Source organism: Mastomys coucha, unplaced genomic scaffold, assembly GCF_008632895.1.
Source record: "Mastomys coucha isolate ucsf_1 unplaced genomic scaffold, UCSF_Mcou_1 pScaffold21, whole genome shotgun sequence".
In the NCBI taxonomy this organism is placed as follows: Eukaryota; Metazoa; Chordata; class Mammalia; order Rodentia; family Muridae; genus Mastomys; species Mastomys coucha.
In genome coordinates, this window is record NW_022196904.1 from 134,213,205 (window position 1) to 134,226,062 (window position 12,858).

Sequence of the window (12,858 nt, forward strand, 5' to 3'; positions counted from 1 at the left end):
GCCATTGAGCTTCTGAGAGGAGACAATTGGTTGTGCTGGCTCCCTGAATCATTATCTCTGAGGGCCCTCACAAAGCTATTGTACCGTCATCCTAAGGACAGGAGTGTCGGTACACCCCAGCAGGGGATCTACCCTCCTGGGTTATCAGTTAAACTTGAGGGTTAGAACCTGCAATGGCCAGTGGTATCCGGGGTTTCACTGCTGAAACCAAGGAAAAAGGCTTGGCTATTGGCCATAGTTGGCCATCGAAGACCACTGGATGAAGAGACAAGCCAATTGCACCATTAAGAGTTGGCACCATGGTGTGAGCCCTGTGCAGTGGATGGCAATGCTTGCCCATTCCACTTGGGTGTCGTTCTATGAGCACCCTTGATAGGCAGTGGTAGAAAGCAGCTGGCAGCAGCCTTCATCTGAGTGGATGCTCAGCCCCTTGCTATTTGTCTACATTCCTAGGATCACTCTCCTTCACCCCAGTGTATTGCCTTGCGTCCTTCCCATCAGCCTACCTGCACATGATTAGCTTGCTCCCCAGTGCTTCTAAGAACCAAGGGGAAAGCACTCTCTCACCTCAGTGCCCTTTGGCCTTTTCTTGGAATGCTGAAGGCCCCATGCCCATTCTTCTGGATGCCATGTGGCTGTGGGCAGAAGGTCCACCAGTTCCTGGGTCCCCACCTCTATAACAGGCTTTGATGCTTATATGGAGCTGGGCTGACAAAATACCTTTCTGGACCCTACCATCAGATGTCTTGGCCCAAGATGAGGACTGTGCCTTCATAAGCTGCCTCTGGCTTTGGTGTTCTCTTACACTCTCATGGAGTAGGTTGCCTAGCTGGGTCACTGTGGGCCTCCCTCCCTCCATCCCTTTCTGTTTTCATCATTGGGTAGCACCATTCAGGCCAGGTGTCATCTACACCCTCCTCCTTCTAGAAGGGCAGGGCCTGCCTGGCACCAAAACAGCCAACCTGAGACCCAAAAGCCACCTTGTAGAAAATGCTACCTAAAGCTGACCTGGGTCAAGCCACCTGTCCCCACAGGGCTTGGAGACAATACTAATCATGAGCAACTGCCTGCCACCCAGAGGCTATCACAGGAGTCTAGCCAGGCCACTCAGGTCTCCAGGAACTGTGTGAAAGGCCACCTGGGGTCTTGGCTCTAACACTAAGCATCTCTCTCTGGGCTCTTGGCAGCACCTAGGAAACGGTGAATCACCCAGAGCAAACACCATTTGCGCCAGACGAGGGGCAGTGAACGCGGGTTCTGTTGATCTTCCATCTGCAAATAAGCGGGAGGGTGAGCTGGCAGAGACGGGCTCAGAGCCCGCTTCTGATCAGTGGCCACCGCTGGCCTCCCTGACGCCAGAGGCTCCCACTCTGCTCTTGGCTGCCACCTGCAAACACCCTTCCCTTTGGGAGTCCCGGGTTGGTGCCAGGGCCAGAGATGCCACCTAACACCCTGGGTGCAGAGGACAGGTTGGATCCCACAGGCTGTGGCATCAGGATGGCATCCTCCACCCCATTCCTGCCCCTAGGGCCCAGAAAATACAGACAGGAGTGAGCTGAGATTTTACCAATTTTATTTCTAGATTTTTTTTGTCTTTTTTTTTTTTTTTCCTGGACCATGCTGGTCACATGTCTGTGCTGGAAAGCGCCATGGTGTGTCAACCAGAAATACACAAAGCCAACCTGGCCACCAGCCAGAGCCCCTCAAAGCCTTTCATGTCACAGGGCAGACTCCGTGGACCCACCACCAGCCTTTGGCCTTTTGGCCAAAACCTCACCCCATCACCATGGACACAGCAGCCCTCAAGGGTCCTGCCTGGTGGGGACACCTCAGATGAGCTGGTGGCGCCGTTTTGGTTTGGCAGCTTGCTAGGGAACTTGGGGGCCTACAGCACTGCAGCTGGCTTCGCAAAGGCAGAGTCTCTACATTAGCACAATGCTGTAATTAACACAAAACAAGACAGAACACTAGAACCTAACAGATTCAATGATGCACCGGAGACTCAGAACAAATCCCTCCGGGCCCAGCAGCATGGTGGCATGCACAACAGGCCGCAAAAGTAACAATATTGATAACTAACAGAACAATACAGTCTCCCTGACTGCTGTGATGCTATGTCCCGGATCAAATGAAGGGCCCAGCATGACAGGATGATCCCCATCAGGGTCCCAGGGTCCCTGGAGGCAGACCGCCCACCCGCCCGCCAGGCCCGTGCATGGCTAGGTGATACATGAGGTATTGTGAACAGGAACCTGGTTTTTTGGAATACAGCGGTAATCACATTAAGCCAAAATTGATCACAATAAAAAAAAAAAAGTACAAAAAAAGGGCATCTGTAAATACACTCATCTATGAGGAAATTAAAACTTGAACATGGCAGTCTATGACATTGTAAAAAAAACAAAACAAAACTGACCCTTCAATAGCAGCGAAAACAACGTGAAAGATACAAAGCAACGCGAATCTGGTTCCGAACGCCTGGAATCCTGGGAGTCATCGGTAGCAGCGCCGTGAAAGGAGCTGTGGCCTGTCCCGTGTGGTCCCTACCCTCACCTCTTCTCTCACATCCTCTCTCCAGCCTTCCGCTCTCCACCTCCTGCCAGTAAGTCCTAAATAGAAAGGCAGAGCCAGAGGTGTGCAAATTACCTACTGTTGCTAACTTGGGGGCAGGCGGCAAGAATGTGCCAGAACCTAACTCTTTTGGAGTCCCCTAATTTTCTTCAGTTTGATTGGCTCTCCAATGGGGCCAATTGGGTTGGGAAAGTCAAGCAGACCAAATCTCCATCTTTGCGGGTTTTTTTTTGAGAACCCCCCTCCCCAATCACCCAATAAAAGACCAATCTCTCAGACATGGCCCTAACCCTTTGCCAGCAGGGCCGAGGTGTGTGTTTGAATCAAGGGAGGTCACATTGCTTTGAGTCACACTGGTCACGGGCAGCCTTTCCAATAAATACTCTTCTGTAGCCTTACGTATAAATTAGACATTTTAGTGTTTAAAAGCCTCCTGTGTGAAAGACTTAAGAGTCGTCCTGAATCTCCGTGTCCAGGTCATGCCATCACGGTTCCTACTTCCAAACACCAGCTGGCACCAAAGGATCCCTTCAACTTTGCAGGACAGATCCCGGTGGTGCGAGAACAGAGTTCTCTCCTCTCGACCCAACAAAACATCCCGAGCACCTCATGCTACCAGCCCTATACTCCTTTGTACAGCCATCTGAATGCATGTGTGTGGCTATCCCCCAACCATTCCACTAGAACCCCTCCCCCCAACACATACACACCCCAGCAACACTACCTCCAGCTAGCTGACCAAAAGTGCTTTGAAATGGAATGGTTTTGAAACACGGAGAAAGAAAGAAAACACAACAAAAACAAACCACACACAGAAGAAAAGCTGTGAGTTTAACCTGATGTGAGTGTGGGCTGCAGGGCCGTCAGGCAAAAACCAGCATCTCTCTAAACAGAACTACAAGATAGGAAGGTTACAAAAATAGAATATATTATGTCACTATTTCATCCCTACCGCTGTGTGGCTGGTGCTCTGTGAACCTGCAGGTTGTTGGCGGGGAAGAGGGCACGTTAGGATGAGCCCTTGGGGGTACCACACGCCAGGAGACCACTAGAGGTCGCACTGACCACCAGTAAGGCCAAGAGGTCTGCCTGCCCCTGGGATAAAGCACGGGGGTCAGGTAGCAGGGCTGTGGGCAGAGCAAGCCGGGGAGTGAGGCTGAGGGCCTGGCCGAAGCTGTGCCTTTTCAGCAAAGCGGAGTACATTTCTCTACCTAAAAACTCTTCTACTTTAACAATGGTTTGCTGTATTTTTTTTCCTTCCTTTTTAAAGCAACGTTTCTTAAGCTTTTTTTTTTAAACACATAAAAGAATCAAAACCCCTTCTTAAGACTTCCTGTGTGTTAATCCTATTCTTAGAACAGACAAGCACATTAATAGAAAACTAGTTGATTACTGGGGTACAGAATTCTATTTTTGTAGCACCCCCTGCCTCCCTACACTCAGGGGGATGCAAACTCTCTCTCTCTCTCTCTTTAAGACAGCTTTCAGGTATTTTTTTTTCTCTTTTGCTTAAATCAGATAGAAAGGAGAAAGATTAAGGAAAAACAACCAACAAAGAGAACAAAACTTCCCCTTCTGGTAACAACATGTCCCCAAGGGGGACGTCGTCAGGAGCACCCGGGCTGGCTCCTTCCTCTTCGCGGGGGGCCACTACTTGGTGGCTCCCGCCTGCCCGGTGGCCCTCAGATGTCCACATCTCGCACGTCGGTAGGTGTGCAGGCCAGACCAGCCTCTTCCTCTGCTTCCCCCTCTTCCTCGGTGGCCTTGGGGTCGATGTTCTGCTGGGCCTGGCGCAGGCTTGACTCCAGAAGGGCTTCGATCTGTTCCTGACAGGCACGGAGGCAGTCCTGGAGAGGCGGGCGGAGATGGAGGGGGTCCTTGTTTAGCCAGAGGCCGGTGGCCAGGGCCTTGACCTGCGAGGCAGGCTTTGCTAAGGGCAAGGTTTGAGGAAACTCCCCAACCCGCCCCCAAATCCAGTGAGGGATGAGAGCCACCAGAGACCAGAAAGCAAGAGTGCCCCCTTCTGTTCCCAGTCTGGACACCTCTGCCTCAATGCTATTGGACAGCTGGTTAGCATCTGTGGGACACTCACTTGCTTGTCCACTCTAGGTCCATCCAGCAGAAATTCCTCCCCAGGCTTCCCACCACCCTACATGACATACCCTCCCCTAATTCAAGACAGGGAGGTCCTGGAAACTCCACCCTTTGGATGCAATCTCTTTAGGTGGTTCCAGGAAGGCTTTCCGTGAGCACCCACGGCAGTTGTGCATGGCCGAGGGAGGCCCCTCTATCTCTCTCGGTTCTCCCCCTCAGGCTGTACCTTGTACTTCTCCACAAGGAGCATCTATCTCTCACTCCTAGCTTTTTGCTCTGGGTGGCCTCTGAGGGAAGCCAGCTCCGGCACTGGTGGGCCCCCGGAAAGGATTTCCTCAGGAATGAGACTCATGAACTGAAGTCCTGCCTAGGCAGGCTGACACTAGGGCACTCCCTACATTCCTGAAGCCAGTAAGACTCCTGGGGAACACCTGGGAAGACCCCCACATTCAGAACTCTTTGTTCGATGAACACCATGGTTAGTGGGTGGCAGGGCAATGGTCCCATTTCACAGATGGAGAAAGTGAGGCCCAGGTTGCCTGGTATGAACCCACAGACACCCTTCCCTCTCTGAAGCCTGAGGGCTCCCATCTGCCCACATACCCTATTCTCAGTTCTCAGAAGCCCCAGACCCTTAGGGGAAGGGGGCTGCATGCTCTACAATTGAGAGGCGTAGGAATGGAGGGCGGGGTGTGCCTGTGGCTGATGCCAGGCAGGGCAGAACAGCTGTCACACCTGGAAGCCTTCCACATGCCAGTGGCTCTGACCTACATTGAACCCCCGACTGAAGTTCAAGCCAGAACTGGACTTTTGCCTGTCCTGTCTATGCCAGCTTGCAATGCCCTAGAGGAAACCTTCATGGCCAGAGCTCCAAGCATGATCAGCCATACTCCTCAGCAAAAAAAGGCACATTCACTTACACATGGCCCAGTCTGCCTGACACAAACCCCTCACACGAAGAAAGTTCTAGAATGTGTAGGCCTACACTGGAGTCCGTTGTGGATTCAACCCCCAAAGTCTACACACTGAGGGAAATATGGTCCTATGGTCGTTGGGCCAGGCCTAAGCTTAAATGCCACTACCCCTATACACATCACAGGGGCACTGTCACCACACCACAGCCCTCTATGCCTTTGGGACCCATGACTTCTGGAAGCCTCCCAAACCTTAAGCCTGGGAAGAGGCTGTTTCTGGGCCCAGGTTTGGCACCCCTCAGCTCCAGCCCAGTCACACAATGCCTTGGCACTGCCCCCAAGGTTCCCTGGCCCTTGCCAGTCTCCTTTGATGAGACTTACCGGGTCACACTTGATGACTCTGGAAAGAAAGTGCGTTGTGCGGTAGCAGGAGAGGAAGTTGTTGGGGCTGCCCAGGTTCAGGCCTTGCATCGCAGCCACCACGCTCCCCGCAGCTACCATGGAGGGTGGGTTGGAAATGAACTTCACATCTAAGGCAGAAAGGGACAGAGGTGGCTGTGAGCAGGGACGGCAACAGGCCTGTGATTCAGCTCCCACCCACAGCCTCCGGGCCAGTCCTCCAGTCCTTCTGATGCCTGCATCAACTCTAGCTGCCTTGGAGACACCTGAGTCTACATGTGCACAGTGCTGCATCCCTAGACCCCAGCACAACGGAGGATCAAGGTGTCTGGGCCAGAGCCTCGACGCTACTTGTCAATAAGGCCTTAGCTCAAACTTTAAAAAGCTGAGTGGCTGACGCTCTCTGGCACGAGCACCTGGGTTCAACCCCCAGCATTTCATCAAGGAGGGGTCGGCTATGGCGCCTTAGGAGGATGGAACCTAGCCGGGTGGTGGTTGGTGGTGCACGTCTTTAATCCCAGCACTTGGGAGGCAGAGGCAGGTGGATTTCTGAGTTCGAGGCCAGCCTGGTCTACAGAGTGAGTTCCAGGACAGCCAGAGCTATACAGAGAAACCCTGTCTCGAAAAACAAAAAAACAAAACAAAACAAACAAACAAAAAAGATGGAACCTATGAAGGCGTGGTGCTTTCACAACTGCATCCCCAGTATTGGATTGGCTGAGGTGGGAGGCAGGGAAGATCTCTTTTTTGTCTGTTCCAGAGCCAGCCTGGCAGTACCCCAAGGACTAGAGAGACACATCTCAGAGACAGGAGAAAGCTGCAGAGATGATAGGACCAGGGTCCACGAAGCCCAGGCTAGATTCCACAGAAGGGAGTTCCCCTCCAAAGGACTGACTCGGAACCTTCCCAGCTCACTGACCCAGGCTGGGGAAGAGGACATGTGACCCAGTCCAGGTAAACCCGGTAGGAGTAGCCTCAGAGGGAGCTGGGAAGAGCCACCCCAGATCTCCAGGCCAGGGTCCCTCTCGGGGGGCCCTGGAATCTTGAGGACTCTCATATGTACACGTCCCAACTGGGGAGTAGTGCCAGCATCGCAGTTGTCCCCACTGTTAAATGTTGGAGTCCTGTTCTCCCACAGTGCCACAGTGGGGTGTCATTTTAGGACTTCATCTGGGGTCACCATCTCCACACCTCTCAGGCCCACTGAACTCAGCATGCTGCAGTTGTGTGTCACACTGATAGAATGCCTCTCCACATAACCACACCAAAGATGGGTCCGCAAACTGCTTCCCCGTCACGTCAAACTAAGAAATAGTGACGGGGACAGCTGGTCACTTGGCCTGCGAATCAGGGCTTCCAGGCCAGAGGAGGATACAAGAATGAACAGATGTCAGCACCCATCAACCATCTTGTGTCACCCAGAGCCTGGGATCAAGGAGGCTGGAAAGAGCTGAACGGGAATCAGGAAGGGAGAGAGTTGCTGTAGTGGGGCAGCCCTCTGGGGACCACCCTGATCGAACATATAGCTTGGCTGTTAAAGAGACCCAGCAGGGGAGCAATACCTCCAGGAGGCACCAAGGACAGTTCATGTTAGTGAATCCAGCGAACTAAGACCTTGCTATGGAGTCAAGTTCAAAGCACAAACACCCCCTTTACAGAGAGTAAGACTCCAAGCAGCAGCTGGCACATGGACTGGTAGTCCCTGGCCCCTCCCAGAGCCTGTCTTTCTCCTTCGCACGGGCAGTGGCAAGATCCTTTATGTTCTGTAGGGATCCCCTAACATCTGTATCCTCACACTGGTTGCTGCTGGCACAGGTGTCCCCTGGCTCAGTGGCATGTCTAGCACCAACACACTTCTTTAAGCTCAGTTTCCCTGTCTGTACTCATCCACACAAGGGGGCGCTCTGGCCACCTGTGTGAACAAATCTAACCCTAGCTAGCACACTGCTCACAGTCAGGAATCCAGGTCTGGGGGTGTCTGGAAGGGAAGTTATGCCCTCCCATCTCCTATAGGGGGAACCCCTGCCACACAGATGACAGATCTCCTGACTTTGATGTCAGCATCCTTTCATTCACCATGATGTTAGATTGGTCTCTGCCTAAAGGGGTTCCCGTGTGACAAAGGAGCTGATTGCTCCTACAGAGAAACAAAACCTCCAGGTCCCAGAACACTGGCCTACTGCAGCTTGCCAAGCTGTCCTTTACCTCCACCTATCTTTTAGGGGCTCTTAATGAACTCCATCACAGACAAAGGCCATACAGAGAGCTGGAAGAGTGGCGTCCAGCCGCACCCAGATGTAGTGCTTATTGATTTCTCTGCTGGCATCTAGGGGTCCTGGGAGGGGCACGTTGCTGCCAGAACCATCCTGGGGGAGGCTGTGCCATTCCATCCCCATGTTATCTCTGGGAAACTCTGCTGCCTCTCTGAAGCCACTTTCAGCTCCATAAAAGGCTGCCTGGAGCTTCCAAAGGCTCTGCTCTCCTCAGAGGAACCCCAGCCAGCTGCCTCCCTGCCTGCCAGCAGGGCCACCCCCACCCCTTAGAGCCTTCCAGGCTTCCGATGGCCTTGGTACTCCCATCTGCCACCCCCTTGTTTGGTATACCCCTGGGGAGGGGCTGGCACCCTCAGCAGGTAGTTGGCAAGCTAGAATCCCCAAATCCCCACACCAGCAGCTAGCTTATCAAAAACACCAGCCATGGAGGTTGTCAGATATGGGAAGATGTCACCGAGACAGCAGTGTGTGTGGGGGGGTGGGGTGGGGTGGGGGTGGGGGAGCACTCAACAGGTCCCTCTGACATCACAGGCTAAACAGCTATAGCAACTGAGGTCTGATCAGGGGCACCAAGGAAAGGGGTCTTCAACAGGTGGGAGAACGCCAGACCCCCTCAGCATTGCTAAGCCTTCTAGGCAGGGTTCTCAATTACAGGTGAGGGACAGCTGTCAGATGTAGAACTGGGACCACCCAGAAGTAGCAGGGTGCCTGTGTGTGTGTGTTCCTGCATGGCTGTCCACCCTGACTTAAGTCAGCTTACCTACCGGGGATCTGGGACCAGGGAGGGTCCCTTGGAGAAGTCACAGGGAGGTTCTTGCTTCTCTGCTTCCAGTCAGCCCTCCCACAACTCAGCCAAAAAGAACTGGTCTACAGCACTCCTGGTGGGGCCTCTTAAGTTCCTGAACTGGCCACCCTGTTCTGGGGCTGTACTGTATGTAGCACGTGGGGCTGAGGCCGGACCATTTCCTCCATCTGTGTAGGTACCCCTAGCAGGTGGCTCAGCCTGGGAGAAGCTGGGGGGTGGTGCTCTATAGCCAGGGCTCCTTGGAGCAGAGGCAAACACCTCTTTGGAAAGCATGCCATGGCCATACCACTTCCTGGCAGTGGAAAGGTTGGCACAGGGAGGCTGTGCCATTCTGTTAGGTCTCCAAGGCACTAGCCACAAGAAGGGGCCACAGTATTATCTACTTCCAACAAGCTATCGGCACCCTGGACTCTGAATAGATAGCTAGGAAAGAGGCATTAGCCCGGGAGCTGCAAGGAGTCAGATCTCCCTGGGAAGAATGGGGGTGGAGCCTTACCTGTGGCACAGAGGGCCACAAAGGTCTGTGCATGCTTGCGGATGATCTGCTTGTTCTCATCCGCCTCTGGCATTTTGGAGAGGAAGTGTTCGATGAAATCGTGGGGAGTCATGGCGGCCAGGTTCCACTTGAGCTTGTTCACCAGAAGCAGTTCCATTTGCTGCAGAGAATGAGGAACACCGTCAAAAGAAGGCAGGCTGATTCGAGAAGGTCTAGAGAGTGGGGACAACCCAGGACCCTCTATAGGTAAACAACAAAATGTGCCTGTAGAAATACTAAGGGGAGTACTAAGTACTTAGAAGTACTAAGACAAGCTGCGGACAAAAAGATCTCCCACCGCCAGCGCTGCGGCCTGCGCGTCGCTAGGGGGCGCACACGGCCCACATTTCAGAGTGGTTTCACCGCAGACTTGGTGGGGGAGTCCAGTCTGGAAAGGGGGCGGGCACAGAGGTAGAATGGGGTTGGCATTCTGCTCACTGCCACTTTGGTGTGGTGCAGTGTAGGTGCCTTCCGTGGGGAAGGAGATCTGTCCCTGGATGGCTGGATCTCCCGCCACTTGCAGCTCCCACCACCCCAGGGGTCGAGCAGCTAATAAGGGGTTTGCGGGTGGTGGGTAACGCGGTTACCAGCAGCTCCTCGGGGCGGATAGAATTGTCAGTGTAGATGCACAGCTTCTCGGCGGTCAGGGGAATGGTCTCCTTCATCTTAGAGGCCACGAACATGCAGGTGGCCCCCAGCAGCTGCAGGCGGCTCTTCTTCAGGGGCTCCAGAGACAGGAAACGGTCCAGGTAGTTCATGGCCAGCGGGAAGACCTCCTCTTCGCACTTCTGCTCCTCGCAGACCTGCGGGGACCCGGACCCTGACCGTCAACGGGGGAGGGGCGCGTCGCTCAATACGACCCCCGTACCCTTTTCCTAGATTGTACAGAGGGAGAGATTCCGATGGCCAATTCCTCGGGATGCGCTCTTGCCCCGCGGGTTCCCAGTGCCCACCCACCCTGAAACTGAAAGGGAAAGTCCTTGGGAAGCCGGCGGGGCGGGTCGAGGCCGTGGTGGCCACGGAGACCCCCGTCCCCTGTTGAAATTAGGAGGCTACAACCCAGAGAATCCCACCGCGGGGCTGGCGGGGTGCCGGGGGCTGGGCGCCGCTCGAGCGAGCGCACGCTAGACACAAAGGTGGCGTCCCAGGCCGCCGCGCTGCATTTCCCATACGTCATCTTTTCAAAAAATATTTAAAAATATTTAAAAAATATCTAGGTGCCTAAAAATGGCATGAAAATAACCCTAGGGCGACCCTTGGTCCAAGCCGAGGATCAGGAGCTCAGTGAACCTTGGGGGGTGAGCTCCAGCAACTCAAACTCCGGGGGCCCCCCTTTTGCTGCGTGCGGGCGCTGTTTGCCTCTGCAAGGGCATTATGCCTCACTTTAAAAATTATTTTAAAATATTTTGGGGCCCCCGAGTCTCCTGCTGAGCACCTGAAAATGTGCTTTTGTGTCCCCACTCCGTTTGACCTAGACAGGTTCCCCCAAATGCAGAACCGCATGGACAACGGTCAATCTCAGTGCCTAGGGGGCCACGCGACCTTGCTGCCTGGCGTTTTCTCTGGCCCAGGCAGCATGTGCGGGGTACCCTGGGGTCTGCTGTTTGAACAAAGAGTCCCCCACTCCAAATAGTCCTCGCAGTGTCCAATTTAGTGACTCCCGGCCGCCACGAGGCCTCTCGTGCCTGTCCCAGCGCCCCTACTGCCGCTCCCCGCCCTGCCCCCAATTATTAATAAACACTTTTGCTTTGCAATAAAGGAGCAAAGATGGCGCATAATATTGGCACGAGCGGCCCTTGCATACGTGTCCATGGATATTAATTTAAAAATCAAATTTATGCCCCCTCCCCCCTTAGCTGGCGAAACGCGCAGGGGCGGCCCCCGCCGAGGCGCTGCAGGAATGGGGCACAAGCGGGGGCCACAGAAGCTCAGCCTGCACCCTCTGTGGTGTCGCTGACATCATCCTCCCTCGAAGGTACCCCTCCCCGACTACCCCCCACCAGGAAAAGGAATTTCCATCTCCCCAACTCCCAAACCTTCCTCGTTCAAAAAGACGCGAAGTATCTATTTATTTTGTGAATCCCGAGTCCTAGCAACACACCGGGAAAACTCCGTGACGGAAGGGAAGAGAAGGGAAGATGTCGGTGATAGCAACAAGTTGCCAGGGGGTCCCAAGCTAGCAGCCTGTAGTCTCTCACCTCTAGCATCCAGGTGGCCACGATTTTCCGCATGGATGGCACAATCTCCTTCTGCACGCACTTGAAGTAAGAGACGGAGGGCGCACAGGTCTCCTCCGTCTTGAGCATGGCTCGCAGCACCCGGTCGTTGAGGAGATTGGTGTCAGGGTACGCGCGGCGGATGGTCTCCACTTCGCAGCACAGGAGCTGGTGTTCCATGGCACGGCTGCCTGGGGAGGGCTGTGGTCTCGGTTGGGCTCCGGTGGCTGCTGCTGACGCGCGGTGCCTCGCGCTGTACTGCCGGTCTCCGGAGCGCGCGGAGTCTGTAGCTCTCTGCTACTGCGCCGACAGCCCTCTGGAGGCTGCAGGACTTTGCAACTTCAACAAAACTCCCCTGTAGTCCGTGTGACGTTACTGTTGTTAAGCAGAGATCAAAGCCGGGCAGAGAAAAGGGGGAGGGGGGAGGGACGAGGCGGGCGCAGGGGGAGGGGGCTCCGGAGCAGTGAGGGGGGGAAACAAGCCCAAAGCCTGCCCCCTCCCCCCTCAGCCTTCGTAAGATATGCAAATCGCTCGGAATGCTTCTCTCCAAACTGGGAAAGAGCGGGGCAAGGGCAAGGGGGAGGGGGGCTTCTTTCCCTAAGAGGGTCCTCCGAGACCTGTGGAGGTGGGGTGGCGGCGGCTCTGGACAGGAGGACAGCTAGGAGGGAGGCCAGGCCACACGCAAGCCAAGGAAGAATGTATGGAGGGGGAGCCTGGGGGTGCAAGCACACTCTACTCTTAAGCCGGGAGAATGGGTGCGTTTCCGAGGACGCCACGAGGGCACCCACGGGCGGACCCATTGCTTAGAAATCCCAGCGTCCCCGTCTTCTTTCAATTTCATAAACACGTGTAAAATTCAGGAACTGTATAACACGCGAAGATGCCAGACGAGCCCTAAGCTCTCGTGCAGGATCCATCCTGGCGCACTGGGGTGGTTGCAAAGGGCCAGAGGGGTATCTCTGAACTTTATAGCGTCCCCAGCCTAGTATACGCTCTCTCAAAAATAAAGTAAAACCCCGACAATCCCAACAACTCAAGATGGTGGCCAGAA

At 54.4% G+C, this 12,858-nt stretch overlaps 1 protein-coding gene across 2 annotated transcripts; it reads right to left on the reverse strand.

The window, feature by feature from the left end:
* Positions 1–1,556: 1,556 nt before the first annotated feature.
* Ccnd1 (cyclin D1) lies at positions 1,557–12,214 on the reverse strand. Of its 2 annotated transcripts, none has more exons than XM_031389054.1 (5): positions 11,790–12,214; positions 10,179–10,394; positions 9,553–9,712; positions 5,961–6,109; positions 1,557–4,418 (listed from the first exon to the last, which is right to left on the reverse strand). In XM_031389054.1, the coding sequence occupies exons 1-5, from the start codon at positions 11,985–11,987 to the stop codon at positions 4,254–4,256; spliced, it is 888 nt and encodes a 295-aa protein (XP_031244914.1). In that variant the 5' UTR covers positions 11,988–12,214; the 3' UTR covers positions 1,557–4,253. The 2 variants fall into 2 exon arrangements, with proteins under 2 accessions (XP_031244914.1, XP_031244912.1); XM_031389052.1 differs by having other exon boundaries at positions 1,557–4,484.
* Between the last annotated feature and the right edge of the window lie 644 nt (positions 12,215–12,858).